At 37.9% G+C, this 22,700-nt stretch overlaps 1 protein-coding gene across 3 annotated transcripts in view; it reads left to right on the top strand.

Annotated features, from left to right (window-relative positions):
- The first annotated feature begins 735 nt into the window (after positions 1-735).
- The window catches only part of LOC109937215 (sesquipedalian-1-like), a 212,336-nt gene continuing 190,371 nt past the window's right edge, over positions 736-22,700 (top strand). For 2 of the 3 annotated variants that reach the window (XR_007264665.1, XR_007264664.1), the window contains exons 1-2: positions 736-802; positions 3,802-6,225. Coding sequence is in view for 1 of the 3 variants with exons in the window: in XM_020535819.2 (XP_020391408.1) it covers positions 3,812-4,702 (891 nt within the window). In the remaining 2 variants the exon portion in view is untranslated. Of the gene's footprint in view, positions 803-3,801; positions 11,668-22,700 lie in introns of those variants that run through there. The other variant, XM_020535819.2, reaches the window with a different exon arrangement.

The raw sequence follows: 22,700 nt of genomic DNA, 5'->3' as shown, positions 1-22,700 counted from the left end.
TTTCAAGGCATAAAACTGAGACCACCAAAGTGCAACTACCAATGGTAAAAGCAAAGTGGGCAAGAATACCAGAATCAAATGGGTGCAATTTGTGAGGAGGTTGTACGAGACAACAGTGATGGCTATAAGCATCTTATCTTTGTTCTTGAGATGTAAGTGTGTTGACAAAGCCAATATTTAGTGCCCATTCCTAACTGCGTTTGAAAAGGTGGTGGTGAGTAACCTTCTTGAACTACTGCAGCCCAGGTGACATAAGGTACACGTCCACAGCAGTTGATACACAACGAGGCTTGCTAGGCTATTTCAGAACCAAGTGAAGAGTCAACTACTTTACTGTGGATCTGAAGTCGTACGCAGGACCATTTCAGGTAAGGGTAGCAGATTTCCTCCCCTTGAAGAGAGCAGGCGTGTTTTGTTTTACCACAATCTGGTAGTTTCACAATCACAAGTAACAAGGCGAACGGTTTCTTCCAGACTGATGGATTAATTGAAGTTAAATGCACCCAGCTACAATCGAACTGGCATCTCTGGATCAGTCAGGTCCTTTTTGGATGAGGGGGGCAGGAAAAGGGTAGAAGAAAACATTTATTTAGAAGGAAAGAAAGCTGAAGTTTGGGCCACTGTAAAAAGAATGAAGAGAGAGGCTTCCCCAGGGAGGGCTGTGGCTTGGCACAGAATCTGCTGAATGAACAAGAGCCATCCTGGCTGGGCTGTGACGTCACACGCTTTTCAGGACTATCATTAAACGTAAAAGGAGAGAAAAAACAATGAAGACCAGTGGAGTCCTGACAGAGGCGAGGCAGTGAGTAAAAAAAAAAATTCTCTTATATTAGTGACAGATTATAGAGCGGTAGTTTGATAGAGCTGGCCGTCAAACCTTTGCTCTGTCCCTCTCTTGACCACTTTTCATTTTCTTTTTACCTTTTTTATTCTCCTCGAGCCCGCGGCCTTGGTAACGACCGAAAAGCCGGACCATCTGGCTCGACAACTACTGACACCACTGACATATTCTGTACTCCGGTTTTGTTTTCCTTGAGGAATTCGGTGATTTTAAAATGAGGTTTAGGTGGCGTTTCGTCCGGAGGACTTTTGTTTTTAAAACGAACCGTTTACCTTCGTCGCCGCCGGTCATGCGCATGCGCCCCTGGCTCTTAATAAAAACCAAAAGAACTGCGGATGCTGTAAATCAGGAACAAAAACAAAGCTGCTGGAAAAGCTCAGCAGGTTTGGCAGCATCTGTGAAGGAAAAAACAGTGTTAACGTTTCGGGTCCGGTGACCCTGCCTCGGAACAGCGCTCAGAGGAAGGATCAGCGGACCCGAAACGTTAACTCAGTTTTCTCCTCCACAGATGCTGCCAGACCTGCTGAGTTTTTCCAGCAACTTTGTTTTTGTTCGCCCCTGGCCCTTGTTGGTGAAAGAGAAACCTCTGGATCCAGGGGGTCCCCTGCATCACCCTATACTACCCCACTCTGCACAATCCCACCCCACCCTACCCCTAGCCAACCTCAGCCCACACTTCCTCAACTCACTCTACACAGCAGCTGTTTAATAAGCTCCAGGGCCAATGTACCCCAAAAACACATTCCATTCTAAAGCAGTAAATTGCACAATAAACTACCCTCTAATGTGGCTGTTCTACTAACGGTTATGTATTGATCAGGTTTACAGAAAGAAAATCTTCTGTATTTTGTAGAGCCTTTCCTGTCTTAAGGCTATCCCTGAGAGCTTTAAAGCCATTGAAATACAGTACTTTGTCAGTCAATTTTTGGTGTAGCAAGCTCTTTTACAAACTGCTTCATAGGTCCTCCAGAATGACTTGCTTCAACTTTGATTCAATGGTTTCTGAAATAGTTGATCAGTCCAATGTGTGAGTTTCCAGCTGTGTCAGTTTTTTGGAGCTACTGCCCCTGCCCTCTCAAGTATTTATCCAGTTTTCTTTTCATTGTGACAACTACTTGAATTCTGTAGAATCAGATTACTGACTTTTGTGATACTGAAAAGTTATCCTTATTTATTGTATCAAAATCATTTATGATTTCCGCCTTTAAATCAAAATCCCAACCCCAATGAAAGCTTCCAATCATATGCAGTGTCAGCATGCAATTTGCAAAACTAAAATTGGAGTTCATATATTAGAGAAGAACAAATATCGTTTGGAACATTGCCACACAGCCACTTGACACATTGAAATAAATGATCTAATGTCGACATTAAAATAGTACACAGAATGTTACAAGAAATCATTAAAAATGATTCCACATTCTCAGTTTCCAACTTATGTTCCTGCATTCACAACTTCCTTTGAAATCAAAGATCACAAAAATACCGTAATGCTTTGCTACCAATATTGTCAGCTGTTATTTCAAGTTTGGATGCATTTCCTCTTTTCCGGTTTGGAAATATGACAGTTATCATAGAATCATTGAATCCTGATAGTGCAGAAAGAGACCATTCTGTCCATCAAGTCAGCACATGCCCTGCAAAGAGCATCCCACCCTATCCTCATAACTATGGTAAATACAGGGTTAACCCACCTAGCCTGCACATCCCTGAAACAATGGGGCAATTTAACATGTCCAATACACCTAACCACATCTTTGGACTCTGGGGAAAAAAACCAGAGCACCAGGAGGAAATCCGTGCAGACACTGGGAGAATGTGCAGACTCCACGCAGGCAGTCACTAAAAGCTGGAATTGAACCCAGGTCCCTGGTGCTGTTTGTAATATATATAATAAATTGTCACACAGAGAGTGGTAAGTGTCTGCAACAGGCTGCCAGATGTAGTGGTGGATGCGAGTACAATTTCACCATTTAGACAGGTACATAGATGGGATAGGGATGGAGGGATATGGACCAAATGCAGGCAAATGGGTCCAGTTTAAATTGTGAAAACTGGGTGCCATGGGCAAGTTGGGCCAAAGGGTTTGTTTTCATGTTGTCCACCTCTGTGACTAAATGGTGCCCCTGCCGGTTTCCATTTCTTAAATCTAATTTAAATTAAAACTGCATCTCATATTTTGTTGTTAAGGACTGGCGTACTACGAGAGCCCTTAAGGTTCCCTGTGGCACTGACGCAATCAATTTCACTTCACATGCTGCAGTCAGATAGAATTTAATCAGTCTGTGGGTGCTTCCTTTTGTTCAGGTTTTTCCCTGGTAACTTCATGTTGCCTATATTTTGGTGTGGTCTTTTAAGCTATTTCTCACTGAATTGAATACCGTGCATTAATTACAAGAAAGATTTATTTCCTCCTCCATGAGATGGGAGTGCTCTGTTTGTGGCAGTGTTAATACGAGAGACAAAAATTGCCCTTCCCAAATATGACTAAATCTTCAAGGCTGAAATTCATTTTTTACGGTGATTCTATAACTGTTATATCAAGAGGAGGTGATGGCCTAGTGGTATTATTGCTGAACTGTTAATCCAGAGTCCCAGATAACATTCTGGGGACCCGGGTTCGAATCCCGCCACGCAGATGGTGGAACTTGAATTCAATAAATATCTGGAATTATGAATCTAATGATGACTGTGAACCCATTGTCGATGGTCGGAAAAACCCATCTGGTTCACTAATGTCTTTTATGGAAGGAAACTGCCCTCCTTACCCCGTCTGGCCTACATGTGACTCCAGACCCACAGCAATGTGGTTAACTATCAACTGCCCTTTGGGCAATTAGGGACGGGCAGTAAATACTGCCTGTCCAGTGACGTCCTCATCCTGTTAATGAATAAAGAAAAATAAACTAACCTTATTCTCCATCTAAGATTCCCTCTGTGTGATTTGATTTTTTTTGTAGAAACTAAAGCATGAAGTTAAATGAACGAAGTGTGGCATACTATGCCACCTGTGATTCTCCGACTGATAAGACTGGATACTTGCACAAGAAAGGAGAACGAAACACTGCTTACCACAGGCGCTGGTTTGTTTTGAAGGGTAATCTGTTTTTTTACTTTGAAGAAAAGGACAGTAAAGACCCAATTGGTGTGATCATACTTGAGGGATGTACTGTGGAATTGTGCGAATCTTCAGAGGATTATGCCTTTGCAATCAAGTTTGACAGTGCTAAATCGCGAACATATAAAATGGCTGCTGAGAGCCAGAGAGAAATGGAATCTTGGGTTAAAGCTTTATCTCGTGCAAGCTTTGACTATATGAGAATTGTTGTGAAGGAACTGGAGAAACAATTGGAAGAGATGCAACAAAATAGATCCAGCAGCCGTAAAAGCCAAAGAAAATCACTACTGCGAAAGCAAGGAAACAATCCTCACAGTTCACCACTAATCTCTCATAATTTTGCTGTATCTTATAGGACTCCTGTTAAGGAGAATGGCTATGTCCCCTGGAATACCATCCAAGATCAAATTACTGATAGTGAATTGAATGGTAAAGCACACACTGTTAATGACAATAATGATATCTCAAAATGTTTCTTAGACCATGCACCTGAAAGACCACTACATACACAACGTTTGCCACCACCTCTTCCCCCTAGGAGGAGATCAGCAACAGGAGGTGTAACATCTGCAATTGGTGGTCTGATGCTTGCCCAAGATGATAATACACCAGCAGGAGTATTCAGCTTTACTAGATTACATGAATGGTTTGGTAGGGATATAATACAGCTGCGAAGACAATGGCAGGAGAACAAGTTTGGAAGTAATGATCGATCACAACCGGATCAAATGGTTTTGAATTAACAATGTATCACACCTTGTCCAGTTCTTTTGAAAGGACAATATTATGCTTGAGTTTTAAAATTAATTCTGTTTCTTTACCTCCACATTCTAATCCAAAAGATGCTTCATGGAAAATATACATAAACTTTTTAAAATTTGTATTAAAATCTGGCTGGAACCAGCAAGTGAAGCACTTATTATGAAATTGAACGTTGGGAGTGTTATATATCATTTGCTTTTTCTTCATTTTAGCTTTACTATCCCTGACAGAGAAATGAATATACAACTTAAGGAAAGCCCCGATTTTTTTTTTTCTCTTTTAATGGCCTAATGAGTAAAAACACCAATTTGGTGCAGAACTAATGTCTGAATATAAAGGTTTGGCATCCAGTAATTTCTCACCTCAGCCGGAACTTTTATTAATTTACCATAGTAGTTGGCCATTGCCACCTGGTGGGGAGATGACTTGATGCCCCACCCTTTCTGAGAATGGGCTGTTAGCAAGCTGTCTGTAGGTTTCTTAAACAAATAGCAGCCATGTGGTGGTACTGGTACCTATTGAACTGAATCACAGCATGTGACAGGTATAACCTTTCTTTAATAATTAGGTTCCTTTTCTGAAATAGATCTTGCAACCCTTCACTCCAGCATTACTCAACAATTTTCCAGCACTGCCATCTATTAATGCTTCTGGTTAATCATTTGAATTTGAATAACAGACATTTTACAAGGATGTGCATTATGAAACACTAATTTGAATAACTACTACATATTAGCATTATGAAAATACAGTGACTACAAATGTTAATTAATGTATAGTACATGTATTTCCATCTTGTTTAAAGGGAACAGATACAGTACCTCAAGTGCCTATGTCAAACACTAGAATAATTGAAGGCATGAGTAGAAGAGTACATATTTATTGTTTGGAATCCATTTGATTGTTTGTTTCTTTTAAAGAATACTGTAATTACTAATGTGTCAAGAGTTCCTAGGGGCTTGAATCAGGCACCTGAAGAACCACTACATACATATTTTCAACCACCTCTGCTCCCTAGCACAAGTATAATATATAATACTGAGCCATACAGAAGACATAGACCCCATGTTTGGTCCCTTGGTCTAGTCAGAGTCAGTTGATCACAGATGAGGTATGGGGCAGGAGCCAAAATTTGCTCTAGTTTCCTGGGGCAAAAGGAGAAAAAAGTTTGGTTTTTTTTCTGATCACTGTCGAGTGATAATTACGAGAAAGTGCACATGTGGATATTAAATAAGGACAGCTGAAGAGATAGCATGAGAGAATATCTTACTGACACTTGATGTATTACCCTCGCAGATGAGTTTTTATATGACCAAAGCTACATGCAGCACAGGGTTGGAAAACTGGTGATAGGGAATTAACTGTCTTTTAAACACAGCCCAATTATTCTTTCAAATGCAGTTACCCCAGCTTTCTCAAAATGACTTTAGCTTTTTTTCTGTCCCAGAAGATTGTATGATGGCAGGAGGAGTTGGTGGTTCTCGTAGGATACACCATTTCTAAGGTAGGATGATGACTAACTAGATCCTTTCCCATCATTCTTACACCTCCGTGAGCCTTCAAAAGATGAGGGAAGAATTATTTTAATAAATAGCAAATTTTATGGAATCTTTAAAAAAAAAGAAATGTCGATCTCTTGTAAGTTATTGGTTATATAATGCTGCTGTGCAGGTGGAATCTTTGTGAAAGTGACTCTGGCTTTATTTTAAAGAAATCATATACGAAGGTTCTGATGTTTTATTCATACATGAATAGAGCATTATTAATTCTGAATTCAGACATTTTCCAATAATTAGTTCACTGAATTCTAATGTTGCACAGCTGGTAAAATTTCCATTTAGCATTATATAGGTAAAATTAGCAAATGTCATTTATGGATATCACCACAAACTGCAGCAGCATTGATTCATTAGTGGTGCAGTTTTAGTGATCTATCTTTTGAACAACAAGGCCATGTCTGAGATTGACTGCACATCATCCAAAAACACAAATGTTGCAGAATTTAAAAAAAGCATTTAATCTGCACTTCTATCTTCTGTGTTTGTCATGACCACTTTTGTACTCAAATAATCAACTGCCAATCACTCCCCAGGGTCCTACTATAGAATGATCATTTGAAATGTTATTGCCAGTTACGGAACTTTACTTCAATGTAAGATTCCTCACTATTTACCTCGTCTGAAAAAATATCTGTTGGAGTGCATAAGAAGAGAAATGGAATATTTAGTGAAATAAAAATACAGGAAAATTATTAACATTTTAATGAATGCTTAGATGTTTACTAAATGTTTCAAATTGGAGTTTGGCTATCAGGTGATACAATGTTCTAGTACTAGCTATTTGCTGTTGCTATCCTCTCTTCACCCTCACCAACGAGCACTCCTGAACACAAGTGTCAAACTATGAATAGCTAGTTTTTGCAACTGTAGTGAAAGAATCAGTCTTACATAGTAAAAAAGGAATGAATCAACTTTGTTGGTGTTTGTTGCTTTTGATAGATTTTACCTAAGCTTTGAAGCACATTTAATATGGCTTTGTATATCAACTTACAGTCATTTGGTTGGCAATGCTAAATATGATTATAATTGAATAGCCACTATAAGCAAACAAAAAAGATTGTTGTTTCTTAATATTGGATGTCACTTGATGAATACAGTCAATACTGTTGTACACAGACATTGCAAAGTATAGTAAAAGAATTCCTATCACGTGCATAAAACAAGTGTTCGTTATCCTGAGGCTAGAATATAAATGTTGTCTACAGTTTTAGAGGTATAAGAGTGCCTCTCCCTCAGCTTCACTCAGTATTTGTAATATTTTTAGTATACTGTTAAATCCTTGATTTTTAAATAAATGCAAACATTTTAAGAGCAACTTTATGGATTACCACATTTTGCCATGACTGAGATGTAGCTTTGCCTAGAATATTTCAAAAGTTGCACTTTAGAAAAAAATCATTTATTTGTATTATCCGCTCATTAACTCACCAAGCAAAAGTCTGGTAAATGTTCAGAATAAACAAATCACTGGTGAGGACTATTTTTATGTGAAGTGTAGAATTACAAAAAGGTGTGCTTGAAGCATAAATTATGTGACAATAATGGGTGGGTTTTCTAAATATCAATATACCACATCCTTGTATGGCAGAAATATTAGTTACATTTTTCTTATAAGCTTCTACATATATACAAGGGTTGCTGTTTGCCTTGTAGTTTATTTTAGGGCAGCAGGCTTCAAAATCCCAATACTTTATTCTCTAAAGCAAGGAAGTAATCTGGTCAGTATCTAAAATAAACCAAATCTGTCCCAGGGGACACATACAGGAATCACTTTCCATAGCAGTACGGTGATAAATTTCTAAGAAGTGTTGTAATGACTATTGCAGCACCATTATTTGATGGAAAGGGAGTGGACACAATGCAAGAGAACAGGGAAAAGCTGAGAACAGTTGGAAAATTCTGGTTATTTTTAACTGACAAAAGTTGCACTTGAAGCATAGGTACATGATATAATCAATGGAGATCATTTTAAAATCAATGTTCAGGCATGCTTCTAAGATATGCTTATGCTATAAAACACGCTTATGTTAAATTCTGGAAGGCTAATTAAATTTGTCTTTTTTTGTAGACATTAAAATTGTAGAATCGAATTTATTCCTTTCAGTTGTGGAAGTTCACTAATCTTTTAAATTTAGAGCTTCCACTTGTATGAGTCTGCAACCAGACGTTTTTGCCTCATTGAAAGACCTTTGCCTAGACATTATGCAATGAGATACTAATGTACAAATGATCACTAAATAAAAGCCAAAAGAACTGCGGATGCTGTAAATCAGGAACAAAAACAAAGTTGCAGGAAAAGCTCAGCAGATCTGGCAGCATCTGTGAAGGAAAAAACAGAGTTAACGTTTTGGGTCCGGTGACCCTCAGAACAAATGACCGCTGTTTGACTAGAATTATTCTTTAACAGAGGCTTTATCCCATTTACTTTAAATCCTCCACTAAGATAGTACTTTGAAATTTCAGTCAAAGATATTAAGATTTAAGAATTCTACATTATAATTTCAAAGTCCTTGGCTTTAGGTTGCAAATTAACTCCAACACAGCGTATAGGTCACGTTGGTGTGAAAACTGCATTTGTTTTTAGTCCTAGCAGCAAACAATCACTCTCTCGTATTTCTGTTATCCCAATTTGTAAGTCTCAAAACCAACTGCAACTTCATCAGTTTACACCCAGTTTTTTTTTCTTTAATTATAGTTAGTTTATAATAAACCCGAGTCGCACTTAATATACTTGCATGATTAAATAGTTAGCTTGTGACCTGAAGTTGGAGAGACATTCTGTAAAAGTTTATAAATCAATTTATTTCTACAGATTTGTGTAGCAGATTTCCTTTGATCACACCAGTTTCATTTTGTATCATTAAACCTATTGATAATCAGTAGTACTTCAGTAATGTTGATATTTAGTAGAAAAAAAACACACATGGCCTAATGTTTTCCTGTGCAGACTTATATTATGGTATATAAAATGGATGTGGTGCCCATTCCTAATCACTGGAAATATATGTCTAATAACATTGGTGCAGATAGAGTTCGAGTTGGATAATGACGCTTTTAGTTGTCAATGAGCACACTAATGCCAGCTGTCCAAATTTATAGTAAATTTATTGATGGCTCTTGCTGCTAGAAATAATACCTCAGACTAGATTTGGCACCTTCAGGAGGTGAGAAAAATGGCAGGAAAGGAAATTGAAAATAAAATAAAATAATTTAGAAAGCATATCTTCAGTATGTTCCTGACATGATCCTGAACATATAGTCAAACAACTGCCTTAAATTGGTGCCATTGTGCATTTGTCATATCTTTGTCTCAATTTTAAAAGATATTCTTGGACAGGAAAAATGTAATACATTTCTTACTTCCTTGAGTGGCAAATGAATTGATGGATCATTAATGATTACACTGTATTGACATCAGTATTACAATCATTCTTCCATCATAAATATGATAATTAATAAAAATAACTTCAATATTTGTTTTTTTTTAATGTGTTTATTCCTGGTATTTTACTAACAATTTTTTTGTTCTTTTGCAATCTGCAAACACTGCAGTGTAAGCAATGATTTCTAATGATTTTTAAATTTTTCATACAGTAACAAGACAATTTTTGGTCATTTTGTTAATCCTATTTATCAATTTAGAACTTTGGAAATGTGCCACAAATTTTTCGTAATGCTATGCTTGTCTTGGTTTCTTTATTAATGAGTTATTAAGACTTAAAGCTCTACCTTTTAAGAAATGAAATTATTGAAACATGGCCTGAAGTGTGGAATAAAACCTACAAATTAAACATTGCATATCAAGTAATTATTTCTTCATATTTGGTGGTTATTAAGATTTTTTCATCTGATATATCCATTTTACGTGGCACAGTTCAATTTCCAAACCTGTAAACTATTCTGGACCAATTCTTCAACATCTTCAAAGTCACCATGTGTTAACAAATGGTTCGCAGAATATGTATACCTCGAATAAAATGAAGTATGTGTTTAATGCAATGTTGTCAGCAGAAATCCCTGCTAGCCACAGTCGCTTTCATGACACAATTAACAATTTGTATTAATATTAGCAGAGAATGCCTTACTTATACTTCCACAAAGCGGGAACTTCATGTATACATTACTTAACAAATTTAACATCATTCAGAAACCAAAGAAGTAAAATACAACAATAAAATCTTGCTCGCACTGAGCTTTTCACCTTAAAATAGTTCAAAAAATAGATGAACTGAATAAAGCATACTGTGTACAAATTTGAGTATTCATTCCACATGCCCAACCTTGTTCAATAAGGTCTTATTTGCTAAATGGAAGTGCAATTGCAAACCTGGCTTGCAGCTAACGTATTGGACAACATTGAATTAGAATACAATGTAAGATTTAAATCTGCATTTTTCCTCAATGATAATGTGTATTTTCCTCAATGATAATGTGTACCTTGTTTTGAAAGTAAATTTTTCAAAATTCAAAAATTCTTTTGTATATATATATATGTATACAGAAAATGTAATAACATACATTATTAAAACCACAAAAAAGCAACACTACAATTATCTTGAAATAAAGCCATATAGATATTTGCGCAAGATATTGCTTATGTACAAAAACTCACACCATATGACAAGGGTGAAAACTGTTCAGTTCTTAATGCGTAGGTTTAATTATACTTAAAATTATATAGATTTCTACTATGTAAATATTTTTGGGAATGTGAACTGGTACAGTCAGTGTCTAGGATAGCATAATACTTTTATATTTAGGGGTCAAATTCTTGAATGTAATGCTGTCTATGATTATATTCCTTTTTGCAGTGAAGCTGTTGTGGTCATCTTATTTTTTAGCTTTTTTTGACTGAAGAAAGCCACTGATAAGCACATGCTTTGATTTTGGAGTGGGAGAAGTTTGCAGGAAATGAATAGAAAATTAATGTGGAATCATAGGTATTATAGTCCTCATATATTTCAATTACTTTTTAGCTTTGAACTTTTTTAGTTGCCCAAAGTCATCCACTAAACACCATAGCTTCTTGTTTAATGACCTTGTGTAAAGATTGATCCTGTTTGATATAAAATAAACTACGTAAATATATGCCAAATAAATGTTATATTGTAAGATTGTTTGTTGAAGTAATATTCCTTATTTTTACTGGGGGAATACTTTAATTGGGTTTCATTTAATGCATTACGCCATTTTTTAACTTTTTTACATAAAGGTGAAAATTGTGTCTTTGGAGTAATAAGATTTTGTTCAACTTTAATTCTGATTTTTTTTTGTAATTACGTTTCAACTTGCATGGAATATCTTGATCCTAATGTATTTGGTTACCAGCATGATTGCATGAATGATCAAACTGTTTTTAGATCCATAATATATGGAAGTGTTTACCAACTGCCTACTTCTAATAAATGCATTAAGGAATGTGTGCACTTCTATTTGAACGTTTCTTTTGCACAAAATTAATTAATTATGAGAAATCCAATTAAAACCAAATCCCACTGGATTACATACTGAGCCCATTTTAGCCCATTTACTGGCATGTACTGCCTTTAACCAAGTTTATCACAATACCCTATTCCAAATTAATCAAACATAAGAATGATTCAGAAATCAAACATGCAGACAGCAATATGAATTATTGGTTTCCTAATCTTTAGAAGGCATTTAGCCAAAAGTTTAGCCAATTTGTAGTACATTTTTATTAATGTTGATGTTGCAACATTTTATAGTTCCCCATTCAGTAAATACTAAACTAAAAAACATTTTAAAAGTTATGAATGCTGAATGTGCTATTGAGTATAATACCGCATTCAATCAATTTGTTATTAGAAAATGGCAATTTTTTAAACAAAAACTTAGTGATCTTCCTGCTCATTGCAGTCTTGACAACTAAATTGCAGTGAAACTTTGGATTACGGACTTAAGTCCCGGGGCAAGTTTTTATGGAGGCAGTGGTGATCTTGCTGGCTGACTGGAGAAACAGCAGGCATACACTGCCCCTGGCAAAAGCAATTTTCATTATATAAATTGGACAGCAAAAGGCCTTTGATGAAGGATCTTGGCTGTGAAAGAATCTTCTGTCCCTCTCCACCCTTATCCACTATGAATTGCTGACCATTCAAAAGCCAGCAATTCTTCATTACTCAGCAGTGTCACCAGAGAGGTAGTGGCTGCTGCTGGTACTACACACACTCAAGATCCAAGATTCCGTGAGACCTGGGAAACTGATGACAACTACCAATGATGGAGCAATTCTAATTGACAATGCACAAGACACTAGAATAAAGGAGTGAATTGGAACAGGAAAAGAATAATAACAAGAAAGAGAAAATACATGGATATGGAGGAAGGGCTTGAAATGTTAGCAAAGGAATCAGAATAAGACTTGGGAGTTCATGGAATTGGTACAATAACTCCTCACTTAATGTTGTAGTTGAACTTCTTAAAAGTGCAACTTTGAATGAAATAACATTAAGCAAATCAGATTTGGCCATCACAAGTAACGTAAAAGCTTGCAGTTAGGTTCTGTGGAAATTTTCTCATCCGGAAGAAAATTAAAAATCATACCCTGTAAGCTGAAATACTGTACTTTCCTATGTTCCTATATTTATTAATTAAATAACTTTTTTTTACATTTAATGAAAGACACATCCTGAATTGTTCCACCTGTCTGGCTTGTTACCTTTCCTGCTTGTTGACATTGGCTGCTTGACCCTGAGCTCACTACCCCTCCTGGTCCCTGCCCTCCAGCTCACCAGCTCTCTTGTTCTCCAATTGTCTGGCTCATCAACTCCCTGACTCTCCAACCTGACAGATCACTGTCTTTCCTCCTCCCCATCCTCTGGCTTGTCACCTCCTGCTCCAAGTCAGCTGGCTCAACAGCTCTCCTGCTTACAAATGTCTTGCTTTCATGCTCTCTAATCTTTTGGCTTACCAACTCTCCCACACTCTGAATCTCCAGTACAGAGCGTCTCCTGCTCCCTGCCCTCTGGCTCACCAGCTCTCCCATTCTCCACCTCTGGCTCACCACCTCTCCTGCTATTATTACATTTTCTTTAAATGCAACACCACATCAGATGTATGGCATATTGCAAAGGACTATGATGACTGAAAGATGTCTCAAACTTTACAGGAAAGGAAATGCTTTTGTAATGTAATCACCGGTGCAATTATAGGAAACATAACAGATAATTGCAGACAGCAATGACTGACAACACTGAAATAATAATCAGATAATCTGGTTTAGTGCTATCAGTTGGTGGATAAATATTCATTAGGACACCAGGAAGAACTCCTCTGCTTTCATAGAGAATCAATGTTTATAAAGTAATTAAAACATGGAAGGAGCCATTCAGCCCATCAATTCAATGCCAACTCTCAAGCAATCCAATTAATCCCATAATTCTGCTCTCTTCCTCTGTACCTGCAGGTTAATTTTCTTCAGGTGCCCATACCCATTTCCTTTTAAAATCATTTGTCTCCCCTTCAACCATCCTCATAAGCAATGTGTCCCTGGTCATTGCCACTTGCTGCATATCAGCCCTGCATGAAAACTGTGACCCCTAAACCTTCATCAACATGAATAGATTTTCTTTGTCTGCTTATGTAAATCTGTCCTAATTGTCTATGCTTCTATCAAATCTCCCTCAACCTTCTTTGCTGCAAGAAGAACATCCCCTGCTTCTATAGCCTCATCCCATAACTAAACTCCCTCATTTCAGTAAATCTTCTTTGCATCCTCTTGTCCTTCTGAAACGATGTTGACCAGAATTGGATGCAATATTTCAGTTGTGGTCTAACCAGAGCTTTAAAAAGATTTTGCATAACTTCCCTACTGTTGTACTCAATACTTCTTTTATGCAATTCACAATCCCATATGACTTGTTAGTTATTCTTTCAACATCTCTGCCATCTTCAAAAATCTAGGTACATGGGTAAGTAGGTCTCTCTGTACGGCTACACATTTTAGAACTGTACCATTTAGTCTTTAGTGTCTCTCCCTATTGTTTTGACTGAATACATCACCTCAACTTTTTTTGTATTAAATATGTTTGGTACTTTTTCTACCCATTCCTGCTAACTCATCTATGCTGGTTTGCAATCAGTTGGTATCACTGTCATTGTGTACCAAATCATCAAATTTACAATTCAGCAATTTGAAATTTTACCTGTATTCCAATATCCAATTTATATATATTATATAAAAATGCAGTGTTAGAGCTAAACCTTTGGGGACACCACTAATTCTCGGATTTTGAGATGAGAATAAGAATCACTGAGCCACAGCCGATGTTTTACAAGAGTATGAGCAAACGTCTTTTTCTACTTGTGTGAAACAGAAGCTTCATTTAAAAGCTCTGGTTAGACCACAACTGAAATATTGCATCCAATTGCCAGCAGACATTTGAAAATATTGTTCTAGATATGGCTGCTGTTGACAAGTGCACAAATGTTTATCCTGAGTTTTCCATAGAAGGTGGTGGATTCACTTGAACTGCAGTAGACCATGAGCTGAATATGTTCTCAAAAATGCTGCAGGATAGGGAATTCCAAGACATTAACCCAATGGTGATGGCAAATGGCTATCCAGAGGTATCTGTAGCAACAACAGTCCAGGATGAAGTACTGAGGAGATTTGTGGCTCCTGGAATGATAGTTCCCACTGCTTCAGCAGATGCCTTAACATAGCTGAATTAATCAAACATTTACACAGGGTTTCCAAGTCTTAATTGAGACCATTAGGTTGCTTTCAACCTAACCAGTGGTAAAACTGAGCCAGTGGGTTACTCACCAGATGTTGCTATATCTTGCATGAGTGCCAATAAGGCTGCTTCATTGAGGCCTTTCTAATGTGAGGGCAATGAAGGAACCCATGTTGTAATGTTATATCACACTGGAAGCACTCAGACTAGGTTATGAGCAAAACTAATTATCAGGCAGCATTAGTATTTGAAATCATTGGCCTTGGTTGAAAAATACACCATTGGAAAATAACAATTAATCACATAGACTTGATCCTTCTGAAAGTATGAACTTCTGTGGATTGAACTGATGAAATACAGAGGTTTTTTTCACTAATACAAGATATGTATACTTTTGGGAATGTTTGAATTAGTTAGATAGAGTTGGGTGGAAAATTAAGATAGAAGTTTTAAATTTGCCATAACTTCTTTTCTAATTAAAGTATTCACACTGAACTGCTGACTCATCTAAGCTGCATGCTGATAGATCTCTTACTCCATTTACTTTCTTTCCAATGTAAGTTCTTCTACAAGTTGGAATGACAGGTTTTTTTTTCCCCTCATAATCATCCTTTCATCTTCAACAAGAAGTAAGCCTTTCTGTGCATGCAACAAGCTACAGGACTTCTGATGACTGTTGATAACAAGGTGTAGAGCTGGATGAACACAGCAGGCCAAGCAGCATCAGAGGAGCAGGAAAGCTGACGTTTTGGGTCTGGACCCTTCTTCAGAAATCAGAACCCTTCTGATAACTGTTAGTGGGCTACACAGCAGCCTCTAACTCATTTTGAGGCAAAACAGTTCGGAACATTAGGCATTCCCAGCTATGTGGTGGGTTAGGCTCTGAGTGGACAGTAGTGGTGTTCTGGGGGAGAATGTTTTGGGGGCAGTATCATTGCAATAAACCACATTGCATGATTTTTCTCTTAACTTTGCAATAATATGTGAAGTCAAGATGCTTTGCAATGAAAAATATAACCTAATCTCGTTTTCAGGTCAAAAACTCATATGGTCAAACTCCTTGATGATGCAGAAGGAAATACGGAACAAGAATAACAAGATAACCACAGGGTAGTCATTGTATCAGTGTTAGTTCCACAAGAGGTGATTTTTCTGACATCATAATTTATAACTGTTTAGTCATTTCATTATCCTAACACCAGGTGGCGGTGGAGGACTATCAGGGAGAAGCCTACTGTGCCATTAGCAGAAAATTCATCTAATTCCATCTTAATAATAACGACAGGTGCTCCCTTATATTAAGGAAAAAATGTTAAACATTTCGGATTCTTCATTATACTTAACAAAAGGATACATGAAACACTGATGTGATACTGATGCTGAATGTTTGCTTTTTCAAAAGTATTTAATTTGTACAGTTTATTCAGTTGCAAATATCTACCTACTCGACTCACTTTCCAGGATTTCCTCTGTCATCGCTCTAACTATATTCTAATAGTTTGCTACCGGGATAGCTTTAATCTACACTTCTATGGTGCATTGATTTTCTGGATATCACAAGATTATGTATTTAAAATAATAAGTTGAGCTCCCTGATGGCTCAAAAGGTAAACAGCATAGACTGAAACACGTGCTGTAAAATATGGGGAGATAGTATGTCTGCTGTGTGTTATGTGCTGTTTACCTAACCTCACCAACATGTCAACATTGGGTTCTGAGTTACTGAACAATGGGAGAATTAATGAGATAAATCAGCCAGAGTTTTTTCCTCCTAAATGCTATCCAGTGCTTCCTGCAAAAAGTGGCCTTGTACTTGGAGTAAATGATAGCACATGTCTCCAACACATCCTTCTCCAGTGGTCAAATATAGGACTGGATGGTCATTGGAATGAACTTATACCTCGCTGTGAGTCAACTGCTTCATCAAGAGAATCCCAAAACATTGAGAAGTAACTCAAGATTTGTCTTTGTTTTTTGCACTTTGGTTTGCTCAGTGGGAAGGGGTAATAGGATATCTGTCAGCATCACCCAGGCACTTACAGGTTCAGAATTGTGAAATTTCAGAAATTATTTTCAGTGGACTAGGTGGACCAAACTCTGAAATGTCTCAGCACCATCACTCAATGTGGAACGATAAACTTTAAGTCCTTCTTAGGGCAATTTCTGGATTGGCACTGCTGAATTTTATGCATAAGTTCTGTGCCAATTCCATTCATGGAGCTGTTGACTGTGTAATGGGATATGGTTTCATGGGTACCATTAACTTTACCATTAACGTTAACTGTGTGTGTCAATACCTGGGTCCAATCCTATATACCCATGAGAATTATTTAGAGAGGACTTAAGATAACTGTCAATGGCAATGCCACAGGCTGTACTAATTTTCTCTTCCCCCAAGCCACAGTGAAAGAAATTGTCAGACCTGTACTGCTACCCAGTGTGAAATCATTTAACCCAAAACAGAATAGAATAGGTATTGAACCTGGTTCAATAATTTACTGGATAAACAGATTGGGGAGGTTTTATATGATAAGTGCAAATGTACTTTTAAAATATCGGTATAATGTTAAGATGATTTAAAAACTAAAGGTGAGATCCTTGGGAGGCTGAGCAAGTCTAAGCAAATGGTTCATTGCAAGATTTTGCAGAACTTGTTGATAAATGGCAAGGGATAACAACATAATGGTGCCAATTGAAAAACTAAACCAGGAATTCACTGGAGAAAATGTGTTTCTTTCAGCACCAGTTTTTATAATTGTAGAATTTTAATCTATCTTAATAATGGCCTCACTTAGAATAATCATGTCAAATGTTAAAATAATTAACAAGCTCATTAAGCAAAGGAAATTATTTAAAGCGCATTTGTGCTTCTGTGATCATTTTCAATGTTTCGTGCTCAGACATGGTCAGAAATCACATGACACCAGGTTACAGTCCAATAGGTTTATTTGGAAACACAAGCTTTCTGAGCTTCATTCCTTCCTCAGGTGTTAGTGAGAGAGGTAGTATCAGACACAGAATTTATAAATAAAAGATCAAAGGGTCACACCACTGATGAGGATGTATTAAACAAAAACCAAAACACGAACAGATTCTAAACAAGGTCTCACACCTAATATGCATTGTCTGACCTAAAATGTCACCTCTTCTTTACACTGATAAAACCTTTAGTTCTCTCAGGACTGTGACTTGAAAGGAATTCAGGGATTTACATATACATTTTAATCAATTTAAACCTCCTAAATGATTAAAGATTTAACTGCATCTTAGATGTGTTTAATACATCCTCATCAGTGGTGTGACCCTTTGATCTTTTACTTATAAATTCTGTGTCTGATACTACCTCTGTCACTAACACCTGAGGAAGGACTGAGGCTCCAAAAGCTTATGTTTTCAAATAAACCTGTTGGACTGTAACCTGCATCACTATGCATCACTGCTTGCAGCCATTTCCTTGAAAATCATATTGAGTCCCATTTTAGTCAAATGGCATTTCCACTGGTGAGTCCTGGGGATGACTTGTGTAGTAGCCCTGCAATGGCATTGACACTATTTCTGAGTGGGTTTGAGGTTTCTGTGAAGTCGTAGGAATTGATTCTGCCAGCAGCTAAATAGAACACATGTAACTGACGTGGTCTGGAAGTTGTATTTTTCATGGGATAAGTTACTGAGATGTACCTGTTCTGCACACCAGTGAAAAGCTTTGGAGTCTGCGACTTGAAGCAACATTCAAGAGTTTTATTTTTCTGGGTGACAAAAGAGCATTTTAAGTCTTTCTTTTTAATTCTGCAACTGGATAGGCCTGAACTTGCAACTAGCAGCCTAGGAGCCTGAGTGACTACTGGACTCATTTTGTAAGGGTTCCAAGCCGTGATGGGAACCCCCACATCTACAATTTTAATGAAAGAAGTAAAAGACCATTACAGGATGAAGGAAATAAGATTAAAGCGACATTCAAAGAGATCTTGCCCACAAGAAAATTCCTCTCATCCAGACGGATCTACAGGCCAAGCGGATCTTACCATCATTTCATTGAGGAGCACTGCTGATGAAGAGTGCACTTTTCCAGACATTTGGTGGGAGCTGTCTCAGCTACTACACAAGATCTGCTGCTAAGAACATCTGCCCTGGCAGCTGTACCTGTGGTTGGGAAAATGATGACTGCATTTAATTTTTATGGCTCGTTTCAAGCCACCACAGGGGATCTGAGTAATATCACACAGGATGTTTCCAGGCATGTATTCATCAAATAGCTGACGCACTTTTCAGGAGAACTGGGGAATTCATCTAGTTTTGCAATGACAGCAAGGCAGCAGCATGAGAGGGCCATCTGCTTGTATTGTGTTGCTGAGTTCTCTGCAGTATTATGTGAAACAGAGAAATGTGCATAGAAACATTGAAAATAGGAGCAGGACTAGGCCATTCAGCCCATCATGCCTGCTTCACCATTCAACATGATCATCACTGATGATCCAATGTTGTCTCCTGTTCCTGCTTTCTGTCCATATCCGTTGATCCCTTTAGCCCTAAGATCTATTTCTTTCTCCTTCTTGAAAACATTCAATGTTTTGACCTCAGCCACCTTCTATGACAGATAATTGCACAGGCTCACCAATCTCTGGATGAAGAAATTTCTCCTCATCTCAGTCTTAAATGGCCTACCCCATATTCTCCCAGTTCTGGACTCCCAGTCATCAGGAACATCCTTCCTGCATTAATCCTGTCTAGTCCTGATTGAATTTTAGATAGTTGCTAATCAACGTGCTCAGAGATGTTGTTACACACCTCTGGAACAGGGGAACTTGAACCCAGGCCTTCAGGCTCAGAGGTGAGGACACTACTACTGTGCCACAAGAATCCCTTTGTTAGAATTTTATAGGTGTCTATGAGAAATGCCCACATTCTTCTCAAATCCACAGAATATAGTCCTAACCTTTCCAGTCTCACTTCATGTGTCAGTCCTGCCAGCCCAGGAACCAGTCTGGTAAAACTTCACTGAACTTCCTCTATAGCAAGAACATCTTTCCTCAGAGAAGGAGACCAAAAGTACACACTAACTCCGGGTGTGGTCTCAGCCTGTACAACTGCAATAAGACATCCCACTCCTGTACTCCAATCCTCTCACTATGAAGGCCATATGACCATTTGTTTTCTTCACCACCCGCTGCACCTGCATGTTTACCTTCAGTGATAGGTGTATGAGGACACCCAGTCTCATTGCACACAGCCCCTTCCACATTTCCCCAATCTATCACCATTCAGATCATAGTCTGCCTGCCTGTTTTTGCTATCAATAGGTAACCTCACATTTTTCCACATTATACTTCATCCTCCATGCATTTGCTCATTCACTCAACTTTTCCAAACCATACCGGAGTATCTCTGTATCTTCCTCACAGATTTGTGATGCCTGGAAACCTGGAGACATAATTTTATTCCCTCATCTAAATCAGTAATATATATTGTGAATTGCTGTGGTCCAAGCAGTGATCCCTGTGGTAGCCCACAAACCACCATCTGCCCCTCCAAAAAAGACACATTTATTCACAAGAACATAAGGGCTAGAAGCAGGAATAGGCAATTCAGCCCATTGACCCTGCTCTGTTATTTAATGCAATCATGGCTGATCTCATCTTGGCCTCAGCTCCACTTTCCTGCCTGCACTCCATAACCCTTGAACCCATTACTCAAAAATATGTCCATCTCCTCCTTAAATTTATTCAGTGTTCCAGCATCCACCACATTCTGGGATAGTGAATTCCACAGGTTCATGATTCTTTGAGATAAGAATTTCCTCCTCTTCTCTGTGTTAAATCTGCCACCCTTTAGCCTAAAACTATGAGCTGTCATTCTAGATTGCCCTGCAAGGGGAAACATCCACTTTAGGTCTATTTTGTCAGTTCCCTTTAGCATCTTATATTCCCCAATTAGTTCTCCTCTCATCCTTCTAAACTTGAGTAAGTGTAGGCCTAGCCTACTTATTCTCTCCTCATTAAACAAGCTTTTCATTTCTGGTATGAATCTTATGAACCTCCTTTCAACTGCCTTCAATGCAATTACATCCTTCCTCAAGTAAGGGGACCAAAACTGTACACAGCATTCCAAACACAGTCTCAACAATGCCTTGGGTAATTGCAACAATACTTCCTCGCTTTTATTTTATTCAATCACCCTTTTTATTGCCTGTTGCACCTGGATATTAGTTTTCAGCAATTCATGCAAAAAGACACCCAGATCCCTCTGCACTAAAGTATTTTGAAGTTTCTCTGCACTTAGATAGTTTATTCCAACTCTCCTGCTAGCCAATTCTCTATCCATGTAAGTAAAACACCCCAATCCCATGTGCTTTAATATTGCACACTAATCTCCTATGTGAAACCTTATTTGAAAGCCTTCTGAAAATTCAAGTAAACCACATCCATTGGCTCCCCCTGATCAATTCTACTGGATTAAACCTCAAAAAATTCCAATAGATTTGTCAAGCATGGTTTCCTTTTGTACATCCATGCTGACTCTGTCTGACCCTGTCACTGTTTTTCAAGTGCTCTATTATTAAATCATTTTAATAAACTCTAGCATTTCCATCATTATCAATGTCAGTGTATAATTCCCTGTTTTCTCTCTACCTACTTTTTTTAAAATAGTGGGTGTTACATTAGCTACCGTACAATCCATAGAAACTCTTCCAGAGTCTAGAGAATCTTAACAGATGACCACCACAACACAGCCACTATTTCTAGGGCCACTTCTTGAAATATTCTGGTGTGTAGATTATTGGGCCCTGAGGATTTATTGGCCTTTGATGCCATCAATTTCCCCAACACCATTCCCCTACTAAGACTAATTTCCCTCAGTTCCTCCTTCTCACTAGACCGTGTGTTCACCAACATTTTTGGGGTGTTATTTGTACCCACTGTTGGTAGCTCCCAACAGCAAGCACATGAGTTTTCTTACAAGAAAGAAGTACCACTCTTTGAATGCCCAGATTTTATGTGGCTCTTGGTATGGAGCCTGTAGGTTATGCTATTTCAAGTGCATATCCAATTGCTTTTTACATGCAGTTTGGGTATGTGCTTGACTGGAGGTGACCTGCCCTTCAGGCAGTAAAAGTAACCCCATCATCCTGTGGGTGCAAAAATGTCTCCTCAAATCACCTTATGTCCTTCTTATCAATTACGTTTATTCTGTTTCCTGTTGACCTCTCTACTGAAGGAAATAAGCCTTTCTCATCAATTCTATCTATGCCTCTCATAATTTTATTAATCTCACTTAAATTTCTCTTTGCCTCTTCTCTGAATGCAAACTCAACCTGTCTAATTTTCCCTCATTATTAAAGATCACCATTCCTGAAAACACCCTTGTTAGACTCCTTTGTATTCTTTCTATAGTGATCACATCCTTCCTGTCTTAAAGCAGCCAGAACTTTATGCAGTACTCCAGCTGTGGTCTGACTAGTGATTTATATAGCTCTAGCATGTTATGAATGTGACAGGAGGAATGTGCTTTAACAAGCCCCACTACTCCACTGGTCACACCATTTGAGCAAATGTGTAGATTCAATTACCAAGGTAGCCATTTGCTTCTCTTTAATACCAGTATTGAAAATAACAGAAACATTCACCAGAATATTTAATGAAATCTATTTATTCTTAAAGCAGGTGGTAAACTCTGGTTAATGCCTAGGCTATGATCCAAAATTAAAACTATTTTCCCTTAAACCA

Source organism: Rhincodon typus, chromosome 24 (assembly GCF_021869965.1).
Source record: "Rhincodon typus isolate 14 chromosome 24, sRhiTyp1.1, whole genome shotgun sequence".
NCBI classification, from domain to species: Eukaryota; Metazoa; Chordata; class Chondrichthyes; order Orectolobiformes; family Rhincodontidae; genus Rhincodon; species Rhincodon typus.
Note: the sequence above shows the minus strand (reverse complement) of the source record. Positions and strands in the feature narration are given on the sequence as shown.